This window comes from Penicillium maclennaniae (genome assembly GCF_028827695.1).
Source record: "Penicillium maclennaniae strain IBT 15551 chromosome Unknown utg000005l:1.0-2652337.0:1.0-2654196.0, whole genome shotgun sequence".
Classification (NCBI taxonomy): Eukaryota; Fungi; Ascomycota; class Eurotiomycetes; order Eurotiales; family Aspergillaceae; genus Penicillium; species Penicillium maclennaniae.
Window position 1 is genome coordinate 1,731,075 of NW_026623217.1, and position 20,711 is coordinate 1,751,785.

Consider the following 20,711-nt stretch of genomic DNA (forward strand, 5'->3'; position numbering starts at 1 on the left):
ACATCGGCGACTTATCCAAAACCCGTTCGTTACATCAAAGGCAGATCCACGGACTTACGAAGAATGGTAACAGCCAGCTTTAATGTAATGAAGAAGTGGTTATTCTATTTCGGCATAATTGTATTTTGCCGAGTGCCTTCGGAGGATGCCGATGGCAGTGGGGTGCTGTCCAGCCAGTCGTTCTTCCTTCCTTGATACTTATGCTCCTTAGAGAAAAAGGACCATGCCTTCGTGCTACGAGACGCTCATCAAGTCTCGCCGCTGGCCCCGCCGACGCGATCATCGGCAGATGAACCACTCCGCTGGTGTTGCTTCCAGATAGAAAGCTGCCTCAGCAATGGATGCGGCAGATAGCTTCCCATCACCGGGATTCTATGCACCGGTGTGGTCACATTTCGCCGAGCGCAATCACAGAGTTCGGTCATCGCCACGGCTGCCATCAGACTGAACGTACATATAGCATGGCGTAAAGGTCCATGTCTCTCCTTTCATACGAATCACTTCTTCCACAGGTCTTTCCATTTCGACTACCTACCGATCATTGTAGTCGACGCAATGAGTCAGACCAGCCTCTTGGATCGACTTTCGGCACTCGACACTAATACAGTGTCTGATGCGTTGGATTTCCTTCAGCTCAAAGGGGCCACTTATGGCTTACAGCCGTTATGGAATTGCCCGAAGATTGTTGGTCGCGCCAGCACTGTGAAAGTAGGCATTAAGCAAGATACTGCTCCTACAACACATCTCCTCACCCCAGTTGTGGATGCGATCACCACTGATGATCGCATCCTCGTCATCTCTGGCGGCGCGGAGGGAGTCTCATGCTGGGGAGATATGCTTGCCAATGCCTCGCGCGTCAAAGGCATCCGTGGAACCATCATCGACGGCAGTCGCGACGTCGGATATCCCGTTTACGGCCGCGGCGTGACCATGATCAGCGCACGCAACCGGATAGTACAACTCGACTCCGGATCGGCTATCCAGGTACGAGGCGTCACCGTCAATCAAGGCGATTGCGTGATCGCCGATCGATGCGGGACAGTGTTCGTCCCAGCAGACCGCATCGAGGAAGTCGTGGAATTGGGAGAGCGGATTGACCGTCGTCAAGCCCTTATGGTCCAGGACGTCCTAGCGGGCAAATTCTGTGTCTGAGGTCATGCATGACACGAAATTCGATGCCATACATCACGCTACAGCATCATCAACAGCTCCTGTAGCCGCAACACCTACCAAGAGGAATCCCAAGGAAGCTAGTGTCGAGGATCAAGAGTTGTCGGCGCTTTTTGCCGACTCAGACACCCCTGGAGTCTCTGATGCGCTTGATAAACTTGGCATCCCTGGACAGGCTTTCAATATCATGCCCTTGACCAATTACAAGAAGGTCACGGTTGGACCGGCCTACACTGTGCGCTACGTCCCCGCCAGCAACCCACCTGAAAGTGTTGGCGATTTCATCGACGACGTTGCCGTAGGCGATGTTGTGGTCATTGACAATGGCGGTCGCACTGACTGTACTGTTTGGGGCGACATTATGACACAATACGCTGGTTTGCGAGGCATCGCTGGAACTGTTATCGATGGCGTATGCCGAGATGTGAACCGAGTGATAGAGGATGAATACCCTCGCAGCTGGGCGTTGGATGCGGACCGGTAAAGATCGGGTTCAAGTGGGAGGCGTCAACGAAGCGATCGGTATTGGAAAAGTACGTGTACAGGCTCGTGATATCGTTGTCGCAGACGCGAACGGAGTGGTTATTGTTCCGCGAGATCGAGCTCGCGAGGTGGCTGAAGTCGCACGAAAGATCGAGGAGAGCGAAGAAGGCATCCGAGGAATGATTGCCGAAGGAGCCTGAATTGCCGAAGCGAGAGACAAACTTGGATACCACATGCTTCAGCGCAAGGGATAAAGATATTATGAGGCAAGTCTCTAGGGCAGTGTAAGACATGTATTTCTTCCTGAATGTACGAGCTCGGATCATCGCCATGGGTTCATCCTCTTCTTTTTACCACAGTATATGAATACGATTGTGTGGAATAGACATGTATCACAAGGAAAGCGAGCGGGGGATCAGTCTCGAATGCGAACTAGTAGAAACCTGTGATGTGAAGATGTAAAATCTCGCGAAGGACTTTGAACAACTTGCGTTTCTTTCTGAATCGAGTATACACTGAGACTCGTACTTACTTCGAGATTTCTCCAGTCAGCACGTATATTCAAAGTTGGTCCATACCGAGAAGTGCCCCTTGTATACGTTGGCAATCTGTGTCAAGGCAGGTTTCAGCATCGGGCGAGACTGGAGGTATTTGCGCGTTGAGAGTCATACATGGGTGGAGATAGACAATGGAAGTAATACATCAATTCTTTGTTCGGAGCTTGGGAAGATGTTAAATTCGGCAGAGAGAAAATAATGAGCGCCATAATGACTTGAGCTTTGCATTCCCATATTGCAAGTTATGGTATATCAGTATACAATCTGGCTGATCAGAATTGGCTTTTTTCTCTTCAATCCCGCAGTGCATCATGCGCGTGCAACTTGCAACTCAGATGTATACCAGTTTTGGATCGCTCGAATATCATAACTCATCGCCACGGTATCGAAGATCTTCAGATGTTCCTTGCTTGAAGCCCCGTCGTTTGATAATCGGCCAACCCATTTGCCATGCTTTCTGGCAGCTGCCACGATCTTTTCAATGGCACTGACGAATTCAGGCTCATCGCCCTTCGCAGGAACATAGCCAAGAACCGATAAAGCAAGGTCATTTGGTCCAATGAAAACCATGTCTTGACTGAGATTAGCGCAAAAGTCTTGGGGGAAGAGTTTCTGCGGTCAACCAGTCACTCACCGACACCAGGTACAGCACAGATAGCGTCAACATTCTTGACGCCGGCCTTCGATTCAAATTGAAAACATGTAATGAGCGTTTCGTTCGCGGTTGTTAGATATGTTGGAATGTCAATGCCGTGGGTGATTGCAGGAAAAGCCGAACCTTGCCCACGAAGACCCTGTGGGGGAAATTTGGAACAAGCAACAACGGCCCTGGCTTCTCCGGCAGTATTGATTTGAGGCACAACGATGCCGCTTGTAGCAAGTTAGTAATAATTTGAGCAACATTGGTGTTACTCACTGTGCACCAGCATCCAAAGCTCTTTTGACCAAATCTGAGTGAGTCGTTCTGAGACGTACAAGCGGTGACACGCCCATAGCAGCGATGGCAGCAGTCGAGCTGTGCATTGAATCATCGCTGATATAGCCATGCTCACAATCGATGATAATGCCCTTTTTGATCATTAATAGGAAGAAAGTAGGGGAAATGAGAAAATGCTAACGTCGACGCCGGTCTGGGCTACTACTTGAGCGGTTCGAAAGGAGGGAAGGCATAGAAAGGTCATGATAGGCTTCGTGTTTGCTCGGAGAGCATTGAGTAGGCGCAATTGCGGGTTGTGAATTAAGCTGGTCATGGCGGACGGGTATGACATTTTGCCTTCGGGAGGCCTTTTGATGAAACGACTTGAGTGCTTGGACTTGTCCTAGTAATTATATCCGGCCAGAGGGGCGACGAGTTGGATAGGGAGATGCAATGAATGAGAATTGTATTCAAAACAGCCATAGTACTGTAAAGATAGATATAGTGTATATTCTCTGGTAAACAACGAGTGGCTCGGTGTCGAACATCGGTGACATGATTTTATCCCGAACGAATGTCCCGTGGCCTGCAGCGTTACCAACCACATATTGTTCTTTTTATTTTTATTTTTACCTGTATGTATTCGATTTGAGGAGAAAGTCAAAAATCAGTTCCATGAATGCTGGAAAGCAGAGTGAATGTTTCTGCTGGCATACAGAAGCGCACTGCAATGTCGCTCGGTAAGCTAGGCTGTTGGTCGATCATTTTGAGACTCCTGATTCAACTCCGATTTACTTGGTGGTCCTCGAAGGAGCTGTGTACTTTTTTTTCTCGTCACGACGGCCCTCTGTTAGTCAAACAAAGCTGCAAGACAGCGGCAAAAGTCTCGTTGTAATTGCACTCGGAAACAAGAGGAGGGGGAAAGATGTTCTGATATGACCTTGGATTCAAGTAAACCAAGTTGAAACCAGTTGACCACATTACCTCGCCCCTCTCTGTTCATCATCTTCTTAGTCCACTCTTCCAGCTTCTCCGTACGTTCACTATCCTTCGCTGCACCGCTTTGCCACCTCGGCTTCCCGAAACGCCGAAAAAGTTCTATAAATGTGCCGCTCTGCTCCGGCTCCATGACCTGACCTGCCATACAAAACAAACTGTCACGACCCCTTATCGGCAGGCCACATCAATCCAAAGATGTGTAAGACTGAGAGAATACTGATCATGCACAGCCCTGACGCCTTCACAGACGTGGCGAGGTTCGTCTCCACTACACCTAAAGGTGCGGGCGGAATCCAGTTCTCGCCCTCGTCGTTCCGCGCACTGGGAGAGTTGGGGCCGTAAATATTATGTAAAGTCTTAGGGTGCAGAATATTGGAGAGAGTGCTTTTTCAGTACCGTGACCACGGGCCCCAATCCTGAGCGCTAAAGATCTTAAAATTGAGGCCGCCCGTGGGAGCGCCTAAGTGGCCTGATGAAGTGAGATTGATGATGCGCACGCTGCCAGGAGAAAGCGTCTTGGCTGTCTGCAGCATCAGAGGAAGTAGGTGGTCCATTAAAACCCAGTGAGGTAGTTAGTCTGCCACTGAGCTTCGTCGCTTTCATTTGTTGTTTCGAAGGGCGTCGCCGTGATGCCTGCGTTTTTGACCAGACCATGCAGGGCCGATTCGAGAGTGAGGAAGGGGTTCGCGGCCGCGACGACGCTGGTGAGGCCCATGAGGTCCATTGTTATCAGATCGATATTGGCTGAGGGGTCCTGTTTCTTGATGCTGGTGATGGCTGCTGTGCCTTGCTCTGGGGTTCAAGCGCATATGTAAACATGGGCGCCGTGTTCTGCTAGTCGGGCCACGGTGTAGTACCCACTATGGCTTCGTAAGTCATTCGATGCGAGCATCGCGTTGAGAAGAGAATGAAAAGACTTACATGCCAGAGTTTCCACCTGTGAATATGAATGGTCAGGCTCTGCGTGTCAAGGTACTACAAGAAGAAGATAAAGCACATCTAATATCTTGGGTTAGCCACCTTGACCGGATCTAGGGAGAAATGGGGAAATACCCACAAAAGGCAGAATGACCATATCAATTTTGCGCAAGACAGCCTTCTCCTCTTCAGCAGTGTACCCCTCATACCCTTCACAAACACCCATGACTTCGCCGCCTTCACGGTTTTCCTCGGCCATGAATAGATCGTTTGCCTTAGAGCTTTCCATGTCCAGAGGTGGATGGGTGTCAACGCTCACGTAGCACAGAATGGTGAGTCAAAAAAGGCAGGCACAATCTAAGCTCCACGATGAGGATGTGACATCTGAGCTAGTTTAGATCGTTCACTGCCGATCTTAAATGAGAGACAATGGACAGCTTGCCGACCCCGGATTCCGCCCGCGCTTTGTTGATCTCCCTATCTCCTACCGATACGGAAAAGATCAACGAGAGCTGATAATCAAAGTCAAGCGGGGCCTCGGTCCGATGACGATGCATCGGCAACTTGGCCATGAATGCCCATTTTCCCGATCGCGGACTCGGCCCAGAATTGCGATCGTTGTTACATTCCTATCACGTTGTTGAGTATATATCAGACCGCACTTCCCCGCTATCTTTCTTCATTATCGACCATTTTCCATTCGCTATCGTCAACCATGTCCAACAACAGTGTGCCAGGCTCTGACATCAAGCCTTGGGCTCGTCCAGAACCCAGAGATTATCTTTTTGCAAATGCCAACGTCGTTGACGTTCAAGGAGGGAAGATCCTTGAACACTCGGCTGTGATAACTCGCCAAGGCAAGATCCAATCAGTCTTGTCGTCCTTGCCAGACCCCCTTCCGACCGATCTCACTATCATCGATTGTGAAGGCCGCTATCTTTGCCCTGGACTTTTTGACGCTCATGTCCATCTATGTGCTGTTCCTGGATTTAACGACCTTTCCAAAGCTTTCGGAAACCCCAATGATGTCCACTTGCTCAGACAGCCCTACACGGCTGCTCAGATGCTGCACCGTGGTTTCACCAGCATCCGCGACTGTGGCGGCGCACAATTAGCCTTAAAGGAGGCTATTGAAGAAGGCGTTTTCCCCGGACCGCGTGTGTTCATTTCCGGACACGCTCTGTCCCAATCCGGTGGGCATGGCGATCTTCGCGGGCCGCACGAGCCCACTGAATGCTGCGGCGGGACTCACAGCAACAACCATCTCAGGCCGCAGTCTGCAACGGCGTCCCTGAGTGCATGGCTGCTGTACGCGAAGAGATACGCTGCGGAGCAGATTTCATCAAAATCATGGGATCTGGTGGTGTGGCATCCCCAACCGATAAATTGGAGCACTTGCAGTTCACATCGAGCGAGATTCAAGCGATGGTTGAATGTGCCAATAATGCCGGAACTTTCGTTACTGCTCATGCCTACACGGTAAAAGCTATTCGACATTGCATTGATAACGGTGTCAAGGGTATCGAACATGGTAATTTTGTCGATCCGCCGACTGCCAAGATGATGGCACACAAGGGGGGTCTACCTGACACCCACGCTGATCACCTATGCCCAGATGGCATCGGAGCAGTGGAAGGGCTTTTTGCCCCCTGAGTCGCAGGCGAAAAACACCCAAGTACTCAAGTCTGGTCTTGAGGCCCTGAAAATTGCTGCTGAGGCAGGTGTCACGATGTGCTACGGCTCTGATTTGCTCGGTCCTCTGGGCTCGGCTCAGACACACGAGTTTGCGTTGCGGTCACAAGTGTTGAAGCCGTTGCAGATTCTCCGCAGTGCGACGATTAACCCCGCGAAAATGATGGGTTGGGAGGACGCAATTGGTCAAGTCAAAGAAGGATTCCATGCAGATTTGATTATTTTGAGCAAGAATCCCTTGGAGGATGTGACTGTATTTGATGACCCTGAACGGCATGTCTTGGGGGTAATGAAGGATGGTCGCGTGTATAAAAGTCGCTGGAGTGCGCTGCCTGAGGATTCTGAAATTCCGGTAAGAGTGAAGTATAATTGAGTTATGAGATAAGGTGCATCGGAAGGGAGTTGGCGAAACTTGTCGTTGAGACGAGCAGGAAGGTGGCTTGATTCTAAATGAAAAGTTACCTGGGGGAGCGCGTCAGATTATGAAACATGCATAGGCACTTAGCCCGTCTTTCCCTTTGTCTAGGACACTTTTATGATATGGACTAACACTTGGACCACTCTGATCGAGCAGCAACTTATAGTGCAAAAACAACACTAAGCAGCGTTGTAGCGTAGTATTCATTCATATTTTGGGATCCAATTGGCGCTATTCTGCACCAGTCCGCAACCTATCTTCATCACCTGTCGATCGCCATTCTTCGGTTTACCTGAGTCTTGAGCACGGCGTCGCACCCTTGATAACAATAATATTGCACTTTCAAGTCACCAGAACAACATCACTGACCGAATTATGGTCACGATCACCTCCCCAAGGGCTGTCGCTTTCGGGCGTTCCCAGATGAACTCCGTACGCGAAAGAATCGAGCGTGTCACGGAAGATCTCAACGACATTAAGACTTTTCTCCCCATCGGAATATCCGTGAAAAGAGCGCGGAAATAAAAACGATTTCTGACTAGAGGGCTTGCGCCTTCTGCAACAGCAGCCCTTCGAGTATTATGACCAGCAAGAAAAGGTGGACTATCTGCTCATCAAAAATTACTTGGAAAGGCAACTCCGAGATTTGGAACTCGACATAAAGCAGGACAAAAAGGCAACACCACTTCTGCCATTCGCTGACACATTGGTAAATCTCTGCGAGGATCGTGCTTTGGTGGTTCCGATCGATCCAGAAGATGTCGCGCAGAAGCTTTGTGAAGTCGATGGGCAAATCACCACTATAATTGCAAGAATCAAAGCCGGTTCAAAAGATGTCTTGATGGAAAAGACGAGCGCTTTTCGGGCATCAAAGACAACGGACTCACTTCGCAGCCATTTGAAGGAATGGTACGGATTCTATAAAGGATACGATCCCTCATTTGACTGGTGGGTGTCACAACCATACAGCATGGTGGACAAGAAGCTTGAGATCGCGTCGGACGTCATCCGTGAAAGACTGGTGGGTATTGACCCAGGCAACGAGGATGCTATCGTTGGGGATCCCATTGGCAGAGAAGGTGTAATCAGTGAGCTGCGCGCTGAGGTGATCCCCTACACACCAGAGGAGGTCATCGCCATTGGAGAAAAAGAATTTCAGTGGTGCATCAAAGAGCTCAAAAAGGCATCACAGACAATGGGCTTGCAAGACAAGTGGAAAGAAGCTCTGGAGCAAGTCAAAAATGACTATGTTGAGCCTGGGCAACAGACTCAGCTCGTCTTGGATCTTGTGGAAGAAGCTGTCTCTTTTGTTAAAGAGCATGACATGATCACAGTCCCATTAATCGCGAAGGAGACATGGCAGTTGTTTATGATGTCGCCCAAACGTCAAATTTATCATAGTCTTTTATCCCGTCGACACGATGGACCACGGAGCGAAACTGATGAGTATGCGGGGCAACATCATTCACTTCTCCCGCGCGACGGTGTTCCATGAGATGATCCCCGGTCATCATCTCCAAATGCATATGAATGCCCGACATAAGCCACATCGACGCCTGTTTGACACACCTTTCTGGATCGAGGGATGGTCATTGTATTGGGAGTTCATTCTGTGGGATGATGAGCGATTTGCGAAAACACCCCGGAATCGAATCGGAATGCTTTTCTGGCGTCTTCATCGATGCGCTCGAATCATTTTCTCTGTCAAGTTCCACCTGGGCCAAATGGCTCCTCAAGAGTGCATTGATCTGCTGGTTAACGAAGTGGGCCACGAACGCGCGACGGCAGAAGGAGGGGTGAGGAGATCGCTAAATGGCGACTATTCTCCTCTTTATCAAGCTGGATATATGCTAGGAGCGCTGCAAATCTACGCTCTGCGCAAGGAAGTTGTGGACACGCATTACATGGCAGAGAAAGTCTTCCACGATCGCTTTTTGCAGGAGAATCGCATGCCAATTGAGCTGGTTCGGGCATTGATTTTAAATCAGCCGTTGAGTCGGGATTACCAAGCTTCCTGGAGGTTCTACTAGAATCGAATGTACCATCATATTGAAATTCAAGCCAGTGTTTTCCCAGTACCAGACGACGTTCTAGAGGGCTCGGCAGATGCTGCGCGATTGGGTCGGCATCAGTTTCCAGCAAAGTAGATAACAAATCATCATGACTTCAGCATGCATCACCGCCAACTGACCCTATACCGTGCGCAAGATATGTATAAAGACCAATTGAAAAGGCAACTTAACGTTGCCCATACATTTTCAGGCTTCCGAGTGGACGTTTTTTTTTTACCCCCATTCAGAGCCTTCTGATTACTACCCTTGCTCCAGCTGTACACCCTTCCAAATACTTAAAGAAATATTGTGACAGTTTCCAAGTCCGATAGAATCACGTTCTTGATGCGACTCTGTCTGCGCTGTCCTTTTTGAGGCTTTTGACGCAGCCAATACTCTTTATCCTCCGCGTCATGAGCGTCTCTTCACTTCAGCTTACACTTCAATTCCCCATTCAATCTTCAATCACGCCTCCAGCAAACACTTCTTAGAAGTTTTATGCTTGATATATCTGTCTAGGTGAGTAGTGTTCGTTTCCGAGTTCGTTTCCGAACAGCTCAATTCACGCTGACACAGCTGCTCCCATCCCATACCTACCATACACTTCCCAAGCATAAAGCACGACGAGCTCATAGGGATTAAATGGGGTACGCATTTCCCTGCACTGAGGTAACAGTCGCTCACAGAGACCTAGTTACACACACTCCTACAGGATCCTCGACAGCGAGTCCCCGGAATGGAAGGCTGCCTGGCCTCAGCTGGTCAAAGATACGCAGAGGATCATCGACGCTGCCGGAGTCACGATTTCCGGGCCCACTGAGGATGAAGACATCGTTACACCTCCACTTGTGAATGAAAAGGATGGAATCAACATTTGCGGTGCTGGCGAGGAGGCCTATGAGCCTTTCATACTCGTTCCAAAGGACCAGAATCGAGGTGTCAACGGATTGCAATACTGCAAGACGGGTCGCCGGGATTACGACGACGTGGTCACTTGCATTCTACTCCGAGCCAAAATGTTGGCCCCGAACTCTTTTTATCTGTCGTCAGTAGTATTTCTCTTTTCCTATTGACAAGGTCTAACCCCCTAAGCTTTTTCTAGTTCTGATGGCTACTGGGATGAATGGAAGCCGGCACGAGAGATCTATCAAAAGATTTGGCCGGACGCCTCAATTGAGTGCCCTTTCAATGATGACGAAGATGAAGGTGAGGAAAATAGTGAAGGTGAGGAGCGGAGCAACGGATCGGAAGAAGGGGGAAGCGACGAGGAACCCGATAACAGGTCGGCACATTATCATATGCTGTGATCAACGCTAATTTACACTAGCTATACTGCGAAGAACCTCGGACTTCGGGAGATTTTGATAGATAGTCAAGATAATTCCAGGGGCCGGTACTGCGCCTTGATGTGAGCGGCAAAGGCATTACATTCGTCAACGACGACCCTCAGCGGGAAAGGTTTTCCGTTGTGTCCCAGCCAGGATAGAACCACTGTTCACTGCAAGACTTACCCGCTTTCGTGTCAATGAGAGTGATGCAACTACCACTCACCGCTCCATCAGCTGATGTTTCCTCCTCTCCATCCCTCCTACCACCACCAATCGTGTCACGGTATCGTGAGAACTAAACCAATCGCTTCGATTATTGACTTCTCTCCGGTAAAAAGAAAAAAAGGGGCAATGTGCAAAGGATTGAGCCCATAGAGTCTCGGCAAGCTGACCCATAGGCAACGGGATGCAAGCTAGCGCTTCTCCATGCGAGCCTCATTGGCGCTGTTTGAGGCCTCGTAGATTGAAAATGGCTACTACAATTTGGAAGTATGAATGTGGCCATCGATGACATTCGATAGGCTTTCCCACAAATTAATGCCATTTCAGCCTATCCAAGTTGTTTGATAGGGCTTATCTAGAGCAAAATTCTACACGTCAAGTTCTCAGAACAAAAGTATTTAGCAAAAGTATTTACAAATCGCCAAATACAAGCGATGGAAGCATGGCGCAGTGGTTGAGCTTAAAACACTTGGAAGCCACCGGGCATTAAAGTCTGGAAGACACCATGATGGTCATATTTCTGAGCGATGGAGATCAATTCCTGGTGATTCTCTTCTCCGCAGCCGGGAAAGATAGATCGGAAGCCAGCCGAGCCTCCCATGGAGTTGAAATCATCATAAAGCCTAGCCTCTAGAGTCGCATTGTTGATCGCATAAGTGGTCTCTTCAACCCAATCAGCAACGATGTGGTCGTAGGCCGCACCGATCCAGTGCAACAAGCACTCCGAAAGACCAGTAAAGCTTTCTGGTTGCTATAGTTTAGCACGTTGGCATGTGGGCTGAGACCTCTACCCTATCCATGGGAGCGAGTATCGTATGGGTTGTTGGCTTCCAGGGAACGCCTCGCGGGATTTGCCGACGTGGCTGGATTCAATAGGACCAAGGTCCCAAAACTGCTACAGCCCGACAAAGAAGATGGTATAATTAAGCATAAGCATCCTATTTTCTACTCTTTTCTTGAAGTCTTACTCAGAGTCTCTCCAAAAAACCTTTTGGTAACCTCTTTGTATGCCGTTCTCAAGCCTTTTTCAAGGTGTCCTTTGAGATGACTTCGGATACGTCTGAAGAAATAAATTATTGTTTCCTGGCCTTCCACGCATGGTGGATCTGATAAATCCAAAGCTTGACCTAACTAGTTGATGATACAGATCATGGGATGTCGGAAACCGCCAAAAATATTACCATTGAGCCGTTGCTTTCGCATGCCCCACGGTACGCCTCAAAATTGTGTCGTTTCAACGGGCTAAGGTTAAGATTGAAAAAGCTGATGGCCCTAATTGAACACTGTCCATTGAATATACATCAAATGAGACGATCCGGTGCCCAGTCAAATCAAGTTATGCGCAGCTTGTTCACAACTTGCCTATCTGCCCGTTCAAAACACGAAGCCTATATTCGAGGTATTGTTCCTCTGTCCAATGCGACCAAAAGCGTAATATATGGGTGCCCTAAGTCTTGACGCTGAATGTTCTATTTTACTTCAGTCGTCTTGCTTTTTTTATTGATAACATCTAGAGTTTCCAGAACCCCGAGAGTTGAGTAAAGCCCTTCATTTCGGGATCCGAGGTCTCAGGTATTTCTTGTTAGTCTGGCGGTAGCCAAGATAGAATTTATGGCCCGATCGAGAAGAAGATCTAAAAGAGTCCTCAATATTTCATTCTTTTTCATTTCAATTGCTTTGAAAATATCTCTGTAAGGCTCGTTTAGAACTCTCTTTGGCCCCTCCCAAAGATCCTCCTTGATGACATCGAATTTGTCCAAGGCTTCAGCCGAGGCCGCCTATTGGATTAATTAAATCATCAATCTGCACTGGCTATGCGTCACTCAAGGGTAGACATTCAGAGATCGACATATCACAATTGGATGAACATGAGGGCAGGGCCAGAGCATGAAGGACACTCTAGTCATGTCTTGCCCAAGCAGGGTCATGCTATAGTTCTCTGAAGATGGTTTTCACTTCGGCCTCAGACAGCGTTGGTATCATTGCCAAGAAAAGCTATGTGAATCACTTTACACACAAGCCACAGGGAACAAAGCAGACTGCAATGAGAGTAATTTTGGATATGGACCCCAGTCCAAATGCTAGCTCCTGTACCTCGAAATTAAAAAAAAAAAGCAAAACGGGTATAGCACCCAGGTTAAATAAGAACCGCCGATAAACACACAACCCCGCCAGAGCAAAGCCAGGTATAATATGAGAATGCCAACGACCGAGGTTGAAAACAAGATCGAAATACGAGAGCAAGCTTGGAGAAATACAAGCAGCGTATGCCCAAAGAACGCAGCTCAACTGCAACTTCACATCTGCATCTTCTCGTCCCCGTCTGCATCTCCCGCTCCAATGGCTCCACCGGGTATCCGGCCTTCGTTCAACTCCTCTCCAGTCTTGTGATTTCCTGCAGACTCTTTGCCTCCCGGATCATTTGTTCCACGCGCTTTCGCTCGGCAGCGGTCAATTTAACTCGGATGGCTTTGTCTGCCGGGGCGCGGTCTGCGGTGGCGGAGACGTCGAAGGTTCGGGATTTGATGCCCATGATCTTGGATGCAAGAGAAGATGGTTCTTCGGTGGTGCCGAAAAGTTCCTTAGCTTGGGCGCGCTCTGCGTCCTTCACTTTTTGGTAGTCGAAGAAACGAACGGATGGGAGAAGCCAGATAACCCAGTATCGGTAGTGCTAGAAACATGGATTAGATGTCCGGCGCCATTCGAGATATCTAGAGGACGGGGAAGAAGTAAACGTACCTCTTTCCGGGTGATAGGATTCTCAAGTAGGCTCAAATGTGTCAACTTCGTCAATGCCTTTAGAGGGTCGAGGTCCGCGAGCTCGGACAAGTTATTTGAGGTCAAGATAAGGGTTGTCAAATTCGGCAGAGACGAAGCCAGAGTCGATTGAATGTGATTTATTCTGTTGCGCGCGAGAAGGAGGGTGTGAAGTCGAGGAAAGAAAGGGAAGTTGCCAAGCGATGAAAGGTCGTTGTCCGTGAAGTCAATTGCATCTTGGTGCTGCGAGATGTTAGCATAGCGCTCACAGCAAAAATTCGGCCACAAACTGCTCCCTAGCAGGCCAGGAAGCAGCAGCGAGGCTGGAAGTGCAAAGTACCTACCTTGGCAACACCTAGGTTCTCGATTGCGGGGATCTTGTGCCCTACACGCGACGCGCAAAGTTGATATCAATCCAGCTCCTTTGACAAGACGTTGTACCTGTTCCTTTCAGGCAGGCAGGGGGTAGTGAAACGAACCTCGGAGATCCAGCTCACGGTCCTTGAGCGGATTAATGTATGATAGAGAGTTCTGGAGGAGCTCAACAGTCAAGCGCATGGCGGCGGTGGCGGTCGGCGACAACGATGGGGCAAGGACAGGTCTTGATAAACAAATCTATCGAAATAATATGTGTTGAATCGATATCAAAAACCGGACAAACAAGCAGAAAAACCGAAAAAGCTGCAATGGACGAAAAAGACCTGTCGCGATTTCTCTAATCGAGATCATCTTGGACCGCAGCCCTTTCTGCCGAGCGGTGAGTGTTCCATCAGCACACGTGACTTGATATTTTGGTCTAGTCAAAAGTGCTGGTGAACAAGATATTAAGATGACTTCAATGAGTTACGTTATTTGATCTGACTAATGGGTTACTTGGAAGTTTCATAGTGTGAGCAATATATTAGTCTATGTTCATTTTAGATAAAGATTCTGTCTCGAAGCGCTAATGGTACACTGCCTTTTCATCAAAATCACCCGGAACAAATCGACAGCCCAGAACAGAAGAGTACTCCAGAGCACAGGATTGAATATGGTACCAAGAATCGAAAGCAAGAGACTGCCTGCGGGACGGCAAAGCCTGGGAAAACAGCGTCGGGATATGGAAAATTCAAATCCAAATCAGGCGCCAAAAAAATGGCGAACACATTCAGATGGTCAACTCCAGTAAAGAATGCAATGCAGGAAGTGGGCGGCACATGTTTTAGGAAATCATCATTTGATATGCATCAGTCACATTAATCATCGGCAAGAGGCGTCATATTTGGGGATTTCTGATGGTGAGATCGCGTGGGACTGCCAGCTCTCGATCGTCGACCATTAGTAGTGGGCCCCAGAGCGATGGGAGCCAAATGATCCCGACTCTCGGTTCTGACCACCAGACCTGCTCGGTCCATGTCGATGCCCGAATCACCGCTGATGCCCAAGCCAATGGTGCCTGATGAATTATTGTCGAGCGTGTACTTCAGACTCGGTGGGTTGTTACTGCTGCTTCCCCAACTGTAGGCTCGCTTGGGCGGCCGGGGGTTGGCATCTGCCTCGGAAAGACGACCGCCATCCACATCCGACCCGTCAGAATCCGTCACGCCCAGCTCGAAATCTTGAGCACCATCCTCCAAGACGCGTTCATACGGCTGCCCGCCACGGTTCAGGAAGGGCAGCATACCTCCAAGCCCTTTCGCTTCTTGGGGTGGTTGGGTGAGAAGGTCCGCGACGGAGAACTTTGTTGAGATGATGGTACATCCGTAAGCGACGGCTGCGTCCACAGAGGAAGAAGCATGCGACCACGACAATGACCAGGAACAAAAGGAACCCAGGAATACGCCGCGGCGAGTCTCCATCAAAGAGCGCATCGTGCCAGTGTTCACTGTGGAACCCTTCGGAATCTGGAAGCAGCTGTACACTGGGATATTGGAAGTCCGGTGGAATACCAGCAACATTGCTGCCGAAGCCGACTGGCATGGCATCTTCCACCGGTGCAGGAACTTGCGATGAGGCGTACAAGACGATCTTGCCCAATGTCCAGCTCACTTCGGTCGAGTCAATCTTCTTCACAGCTTGGAAGGCATCAAGATAGCCCTTCTCCTGGCCATGAGCTAAGACTTCTTTCGTGCCGTTGTGAGAGGAACCTGAGGTATCTTCAAGACCGACACGAGGAATGCCAATACCATCGTGAAGCATATTAATGATCCACGACGCCTTAAAGCAGACTTCGTAGGCCTTTTGAGCATCAACCTTCTTGCCCCACTTCTGCGCTAGAACACCATCCTCAATGGAGCTCCAGTCCTGCGAACAGAACGTCTTGACTCGCTCTTGATAAGTGTTAAAGTCGTAGGCTTTGTCCTTGTAAGCCATCTCAAATATCTCATGAGTGGTATGCCAGTATTCGCTGATACCAATGAAATGGTTCACATCGAAGTCGATCGCCGGTACGTGGACACCGTGCAAGAGACACGGGTTGTCCATACAGGGAGCATCCTTGTCCAGTAAGGGGAATGTCTGACGCAGACACTCGTCAAACCGGCCTGTTCCTCAGTAAAGTGGTGCTCGCGTCATTGATTGATGAAACATCCTTCCCATCTAATGTTGTACGCAAGCCACTGGGCAGACACGGATCCGGTAGTTCAAGAACGTCTGTCCCAGTCGCCGCCTGCAAGGCCTCCACATACCGTCGACGCGCCTCATTCACACCAAACTCCAGCCAGGAAGTCACGAAGACTCGGTGCTCTTGTACCGAGCCGTCGATATTCCGCAATCGCAAGAGAGTCAGGTCATTGGCGTGCTTCTCTGCTTCCGTCGCGTTCGGCGCAAATGCGATCTGAGCAGATGCGCCGCCCATATCCAAGAACCCATAAGTGCTGTGACCTTTGCCATGATCATGTTTGTCGGGAGAGTCAAATGTTCCCATTAAATAGTTTGTCGCAATCCACCCGTAGAGACCTTCGGTCACGCCCGGAATCACCTGGATGTGAACCCCGCAGTCGGGAAGCAGGAACTCGGTATTGGCGCGTGCGTAGGTGCAGATCTGATCGAGTAGGAGTTGTCGTTCGAGGTTTCCGAGGAGTCGCATGCCCGCCGTCGCGAGCAAAAAGATCGGGGTATCCTTAGCATCTTCCTCGGGGATGATGCTCTTCGCATGGTCCAGAAGCTCCGCTAAATGCTCGGTTCCCACGGCTTCGGGTCTATCGGCGAAGGAGGAGACACCGGGATGGATCTTCTTGACCCATTCCTCCTTGGTCTTGATTTCCGGAAGTGACTTCAGTTCGTCAACATCGGCATCCTTGCGCGCAGCTACGTTGCGTAGCCAACGATACACGTGGACTTTGGATCCCAGACGATCCAGCGTCTAGGACAACGCCATAACGCCCTAGACAAGTCAAAGTCAGCTAAGATATACCGGCAAATTGCGGATGAGACGACTGAGACGACTTTGACGTACACTTGCCCATTTGGACTCGTAGGCTATACGAATAGCATGACCAGGGACGGCAGTGAGCGAGTAAAGACAGGCCTCAAAGAAGCAGACAGGCAGAAAGGTGAGCGCGAGCGAGTTGAACGAGTGACAGAAGACTGATAGAAATGAGAAGAAGAACGGCAGAAAGAGATAAGGGTTGTCTAAAAACGGACGCGACAACGGGAGAGGCGATACGATACGTGACAGGGGGGCGAGGCCAGATTTTCCCTCGAAAGAAGCCACATTGGGTGGGCGGCCGTATTCCGCATCAGGACTAGCGCAATCATGAATACGATGCAGTACGGTAAGAAAGTCATGTAATTTAACTGTCCCTCGTGTCAGTTAATTGGTGAAGTTACACTTTGACGTCGGTTTTTTTTTTTTTGTTTTCTCCACTGGCCGTTGCCTCGTTGATTGATTGCATGTGTATCTCTATACTACTCCTCTCTATATATCTGACTGAATTCTTACCTTCGTATTCTCTCTGTAACTACACTACAGCCTACAATGTCTCATTGATTCGTCATCCCGGAATGCAGTTCGGGCAGTTCCGTGGCGTTGTACGGAAATATCTCCCATCCTTGCCGGTGTTGATCTCGCCCTTCCACCGGTTGCGCTAGGCCTGCTAGGGTGGGCCTAGTAAGGGGCCCATGGGGGGCACCACGGTGCGTCAGTATACGTCAGCTCATACCTTCCCCCGGAGTGGATGGGGGGAAACTCTCTTCGACTATTCCCATAAGACGCTGGGACTACGCAATGCTAATCCTTGGCGTGTCTTTCGACGAACGCGGGGCCGATGGCATTGCATGGGCAAAACACTGCAGGGTTCAGTCACACTGCAGGATGACAGGCCGCGCAAGACAGTTGCACCCCACACCTGGATTTCGTGTTGATGGACCCAGACTTGGTTTCAGGGTCTTTGCTCCCTCGATCTTTGCTTATGATGCAAAACCCCACCCGTCAACCTTCATTGATTTGACGCGAGTTAACGGTGCCACGGATCAGCGCACATTTCTACTATTTATGGACATGACATGGTACGCGGCCTGCCAAACGGTCTATCAACACTTGGCCCCTGACATCCCGTCACATCGTGAGCTCCTTCGTCCCATTCACCACACTTGTAGAACCCGGCGACATCAAGAGATCATTGAGAATTATTCGCTCGCCGATCTGTTCATCCACAAACTGAGCCCTGTCCAATCCAATGATCTCATCCTCCTCGTGAACTCGTAATTGCATGCCGGGAATCCATTCCAAGATGTAGAGCAAGATACAGGAAACGGTGAAAGAGTACACCGAGATGGCGCACACCTCGGCCAATTGTTTCCCGACCTGCATCCCGTTGCCGTCGATACCACCGCTAGCCACGGTCGCGCCATCGAGCGCCGCAACTGACGACGACGCAAAGATACCGATGAGAAACGCCCCGACCATCCCTCCAATCCCATGCAGCTTGAACACGTCCATTCCCTCGTCAATGTGCATCCAATCATTGATGTCCTGGAGGAGCGCGCAGACAATACTTGTCAGGAACCCAATGCAAGCCGCAAGCCACACGGAGACAAATCCGGCGGCGGGGGTAATTCCAACCAGCCCCGCAATAGCTCCCTCGCAGGCGCCGACGACGGAGAACTTGCCGCGATGCTTAATCGAGTCCACGAGCACCCACCCCAATACTCCCGTACAAGCTGCCGTGTTAGTATTGAATGCGGCTAGCATGGCTCTCACGCTGGCATTCAGAGCCGATCCTCCCTGTCGTCCGTGAGTAAATAGATCACTATGGGAGAGCGGATAGGGGAACACACATTAAATCCAAACCATCCAAACCAAATCAGTGTCGTCCCCAAGAACACCAATGTGGTATTGTGAGGCTTAGCATGCGAGGGTGCACCGAGATGCTTGCGTTTCCCAAGGACAAGTGCATATGCAAGGGCGGACCAGCCAGATGCGATATGCACCGGGCCGCCGCCAGCAAAGTCCAACGAGGGGAGGTTGTATAACCATCCATTGCTGTTCCAGGTCCAGCAGGCGATGGGACAATAGACGACGGTCGCCCAGCAGAAGCTGAAAACGAGCGCCGGAAGCATATTTCCTCGCTCGAAGGCGCCACCAACAACGATCATCACCTGGATTTGGGGGATTAGTAGAGTGAGCGACCGCTATTGGATTCGCTGGATCTTACTGTGCATGCGCAAAAGAGCAGCTGATAGAAACAGAACACGATCTCAGGAAGAACCGCTGAGCCCGGCGACGGCGCAGCCATCACATCCTTCAATCCAAAATTCTTCAGGGTCCCGATGAAAGGGCCCGCATCACGGGAATAAGCCAAGGAGTAGCCCCAGAATGTCCATTGAAAAGTTGTTCTAAGAAGCTGGTCAGTGACTCCATACTGTCATCGTTCTCCGACAACCTGAGACACTCACACGGCACCAATCATAAGCGATTGGAAGAGTAATGTCAACGCCGACTTTCTTCGCGCCAGTCCACTATATAGCAGACCGATCCCCGGGATGATGAGCCAGACAATGAAACCGCAGAAGATGATGTATGTGTAGTTCCACTCAAAGCCCACGAATTGAGCGTTCACGTCGACCTTGAGCGGGTCTCCGCCGCGTGGGGTGGAGGCATTGTATACTGGCTGTTTGAAATATTAACACCCAAAGCACGGGAAGGTGACAAGCACAATTCAAGTGAGTGGTGATGCGGGACGTACTGCTGTTGCCATGCCCACAGCCAGTCTCGCCGCTCAAATATATATCTGCCCAGGTTTTTCGAATTACCGGATTCAATGACTTCAATTTTTGAATGGAATTGCGGAAGAGTTCAATGAAGAAATAATAGGTTACGACTAGAATACATTCAGGATGTCATATAACCCAGAACCAGACCCCATCCCGTCTCTCCCAATTTCATGAACAAATCCCCAAACCCAGATTCTTATCTACACCCGACGGCCAAGACCTCCACAACGCGCATCTGGTCTTCGAACACGAGCATCGAGCTTCGATATTATGACATTTAGGCCAAGTCCTTTGACAAAGCATGTTGATGACAATCGATATCACAGACTATAAAGCGAAGTGTGATAAGGATGCGAAATGTCGCAGATGCCAGATAAGGCCGTCCAATTACACCGGCGCGGCCATGCAGCCCCGGATCGGGCATCCCTCGAGGGTTTAGCTGAAACTCTTCGGTGCTTATCTAGAAGTCTCTTATCTAGAAGTCTCTTATCTATAGCGAGCTGGGCTTGGTATCCATTGGTGGGATTTATGAGATATATAAATGGCTGTTGCATGTGACATGCCTAGGTTGACTTACTACATCTTCTCCTCCTTATGGTGCCTTGTGAGATGATAGACTTCTAACATTCAACATGTTGATATTGGTACATCAGTTAAGCAAAATCGAGTAGGTAAAGGTGTTGGAACACTTGGAATAGAGTTACAGGGGTCGCACCGAAGGGAAGCCCAGACTTGGCACTTTACTCTATTGAATCTGTGTGCTCTACCCAAAGCTGAAGGCACGATTATGGCGGAATATCGTAGCTCTTGAACAGAAACGACACTTCAAGCACCCGTGTATGGATGAGAATAAAGAATTGAGAAGAAAGTGGTATTGGAATCTGTATACTTTTCCAATTCTCAAGTCGAGAAACTCTCGAACATAAGAGTCAATGCTCGTCCCCATTGACTATTGTCCCAGGTGTCACTGACGGCTTCACCCAAGCATTTTCTCGTGCTTGATAT

General features: G+C 49.6%; 10 protein-coding genes across 10 annotated transcripts; 4 read left to right on the plus strand and 6 right to left on the minus strand.

Moving 5' to 3' along the window:
• Positions 1-555: 555 nt before the first annotated feature.
• N7477_005880 (RraA family protein) lies at positions 556-1,853 on the plus strand (the record flags this gene model as incomplete). The annotated part of the gene is made up of 3 exons (XM_056967543.1): positions 556-1,144; positions 1,197-1,582; positions 1,611-1,853. The coding sequence occupies 3 exons, from the start codon at positions 556-558 to the stop codon at positions 1,851-1,853; spliced, it is 1,218 nt and encodes a 405-aa protein (XP_056822297.1).
• Positions 1,854-2,519: 666 nt separating this feature from the next.
• On the minus strand, positions 2,520-3,478 carry N7477_005881 (HpcH/HpaI aldolase family protein; the record flags this gene model as incomplete). The annotated part of the gene is made up of 4 exons (XM_056967544.1): positions 2,520-2,782; positions 2,845-3,080; positions 3,127-3,278; positions 3,329-3,478. 4 exons carry the CDS (start codon positions 3,476-3,478, stop codon positions 2,520-2,522), a joined length of 801 nt encoding a protein of 266 aa, XP_056822298.1.
• Positions 3,479-4,678: 1,200 nt separating this feature from the next.
• N7477_005882 (uncharacterized protein) lies at positions 4,679-5,332 on the minus strand (the record flags this gene model as incomplete). Its single annotated transcript, XM_056967545.1, has 2 exons — positions 4,679-4,917; positions 5,179-5,332. 2 exons carry the CDS (start codon positions 5,330-5,332, stop codon positions 4,679-4,681), a joined length of 393 nt encoding a protein of 130 aa, XP_056822299.1.
• Positions 5,333-5,758: 426 nt separating this feature from the next.
• N7477_005883 (metal-dependent hydrolase family protein) lies at positions 5,759-7,108 on the plus strand (the record flags this gene model as incomplete). Its single annotated transcript, XM_056967546.1, has 3 exons — positions 5,759-6,236; positions 6,320-6,522; positions 6,659-7,108. The coding sequence occupies 3 exons, from the start codon at positions 5,759-5,761 to the stop codon at positions 7,106-7,108; spliced, it is 1,131 nt and encodes a 376-aa protein (XP_056822300.1).
• Positions 7,109-7,528: 420 nt separating this feature from the next.
• N7477_005884 (uncharacterized protein) lies at positions 7,529-9,183 on the plus strand (the record flags this gene model as incomplete). The annotated part of the gene is given in 3 exon segments (XM_056967547.1): positions 7,529-7,657; positions 7,698-8,538; positions 8,555-9,183. The coding sequence occupies 3 exon segments, from the start codon at positions 7,529-7,531 to the stop codon at positions 9,181-9,183; spliced, it is 1,599 nt and encodes a 532-aa protein (XP_056822301.1).
• Positions 9,184-9,846: 663 nt separating this feature from the next.
• Positions 9,847-10,511, plus strand: N7477_005885 (uncharacterized protein; the record flags this gene model as incomplete). Its single annotated transcript, XM_056967548.1, has 3 exons — positions 9,847-9,851; positions 9,917-10,249; positions 10,307-10,511. 3 exons carry the CDS (start codon positions 9,847-9,849, stop codon positions 10,509-10,511), a joined length of 543 nt encoding a protein of 180 aa, XP_056822302.1.
• A 703-nt stretch (positions 10,512-11,214) lies between these two features.
• N7477_005886 (FAD-binding domain-containing protein) lies at positions 11,215-11,554 on the minus strand (the record flags this gene model as incomplete). The annotated part of the gene is made up of 2 exons (XM_056967549.1): positions 11,215-11,505; positions 11,546-11,554. The coding sequence occupies 2 exons, from the start codon at positions 11,552-11,554 to the stop codon at positions 11,215-11,217; spliced, it is 300 nt and encodes a 99-aa protein (XP_056822303.1).
• A 1,568-nt stretch (positions 11,555-13,122) lies between these two features.
• lea1 (U2 snRNP complex subunit LEA1) lies at positions 13,123-14,069 on the minus strand (the record flags this gene model as incomplete). Its single annotated transcript, XM_056967550.1, has 4 exons — positions 13,123-13,425; positions 13,494-13,754; positions 13,856-13,896; positions 13,991-14,069. The coding sequence occupies 4 exons, from the start codon at positions 14,067-14,069 to the stop codon at positions 13,123-13,125; spliced, it is 684 nt and encodes a 227-aa protein (XP_056822304.1).
• Positions 14,070-14,746: 677 nt separating this feature from the next.
• N7477_005888 (putative nucleoside diphosphatase (Ynd1)) lies at positions 14,747-16,957 on the minus strand (the record flags this gene model as incomplete). The annotated part of the gene is made up of 4 exons (XM_056967551.1): positions 14,747-15,264; positions 15,332-16,033; positions 16,119-16,799; positions 16,948-16,957. 4 exons carry the CDS (start codon positions 16,955-16,957, stop codon positions 14,747-14,749), a joined length of 1,911 nt encoding a protein of 636 aa, XP_056822305.1.
• A 1,091-nt stretch (positions 16,958-18,048) lies between these two features.
• Positions 18,049-19,690, minus strand: N7477_005889 (ammonium transporter; the record flags this gene model as incomplete). The annotated part of the gene is made up of 5 exons (XM_056967552.1): positions 18,049-18,717; positions 18,771-19,091; positions 19,148-19,328; positions 19,389-19,603; positions 19,679-19,690. The coding sequence occupies 5 exons, from the start codon at positions 19,688-19,690 to the stop codon at positions 18,049-18,051; spliced, it is 1,398 nt and encodes a 465-aa protein (XP_056822306.1).
• Positions 19,691-20,711: the final 1,021 nt, after the last annotated feature.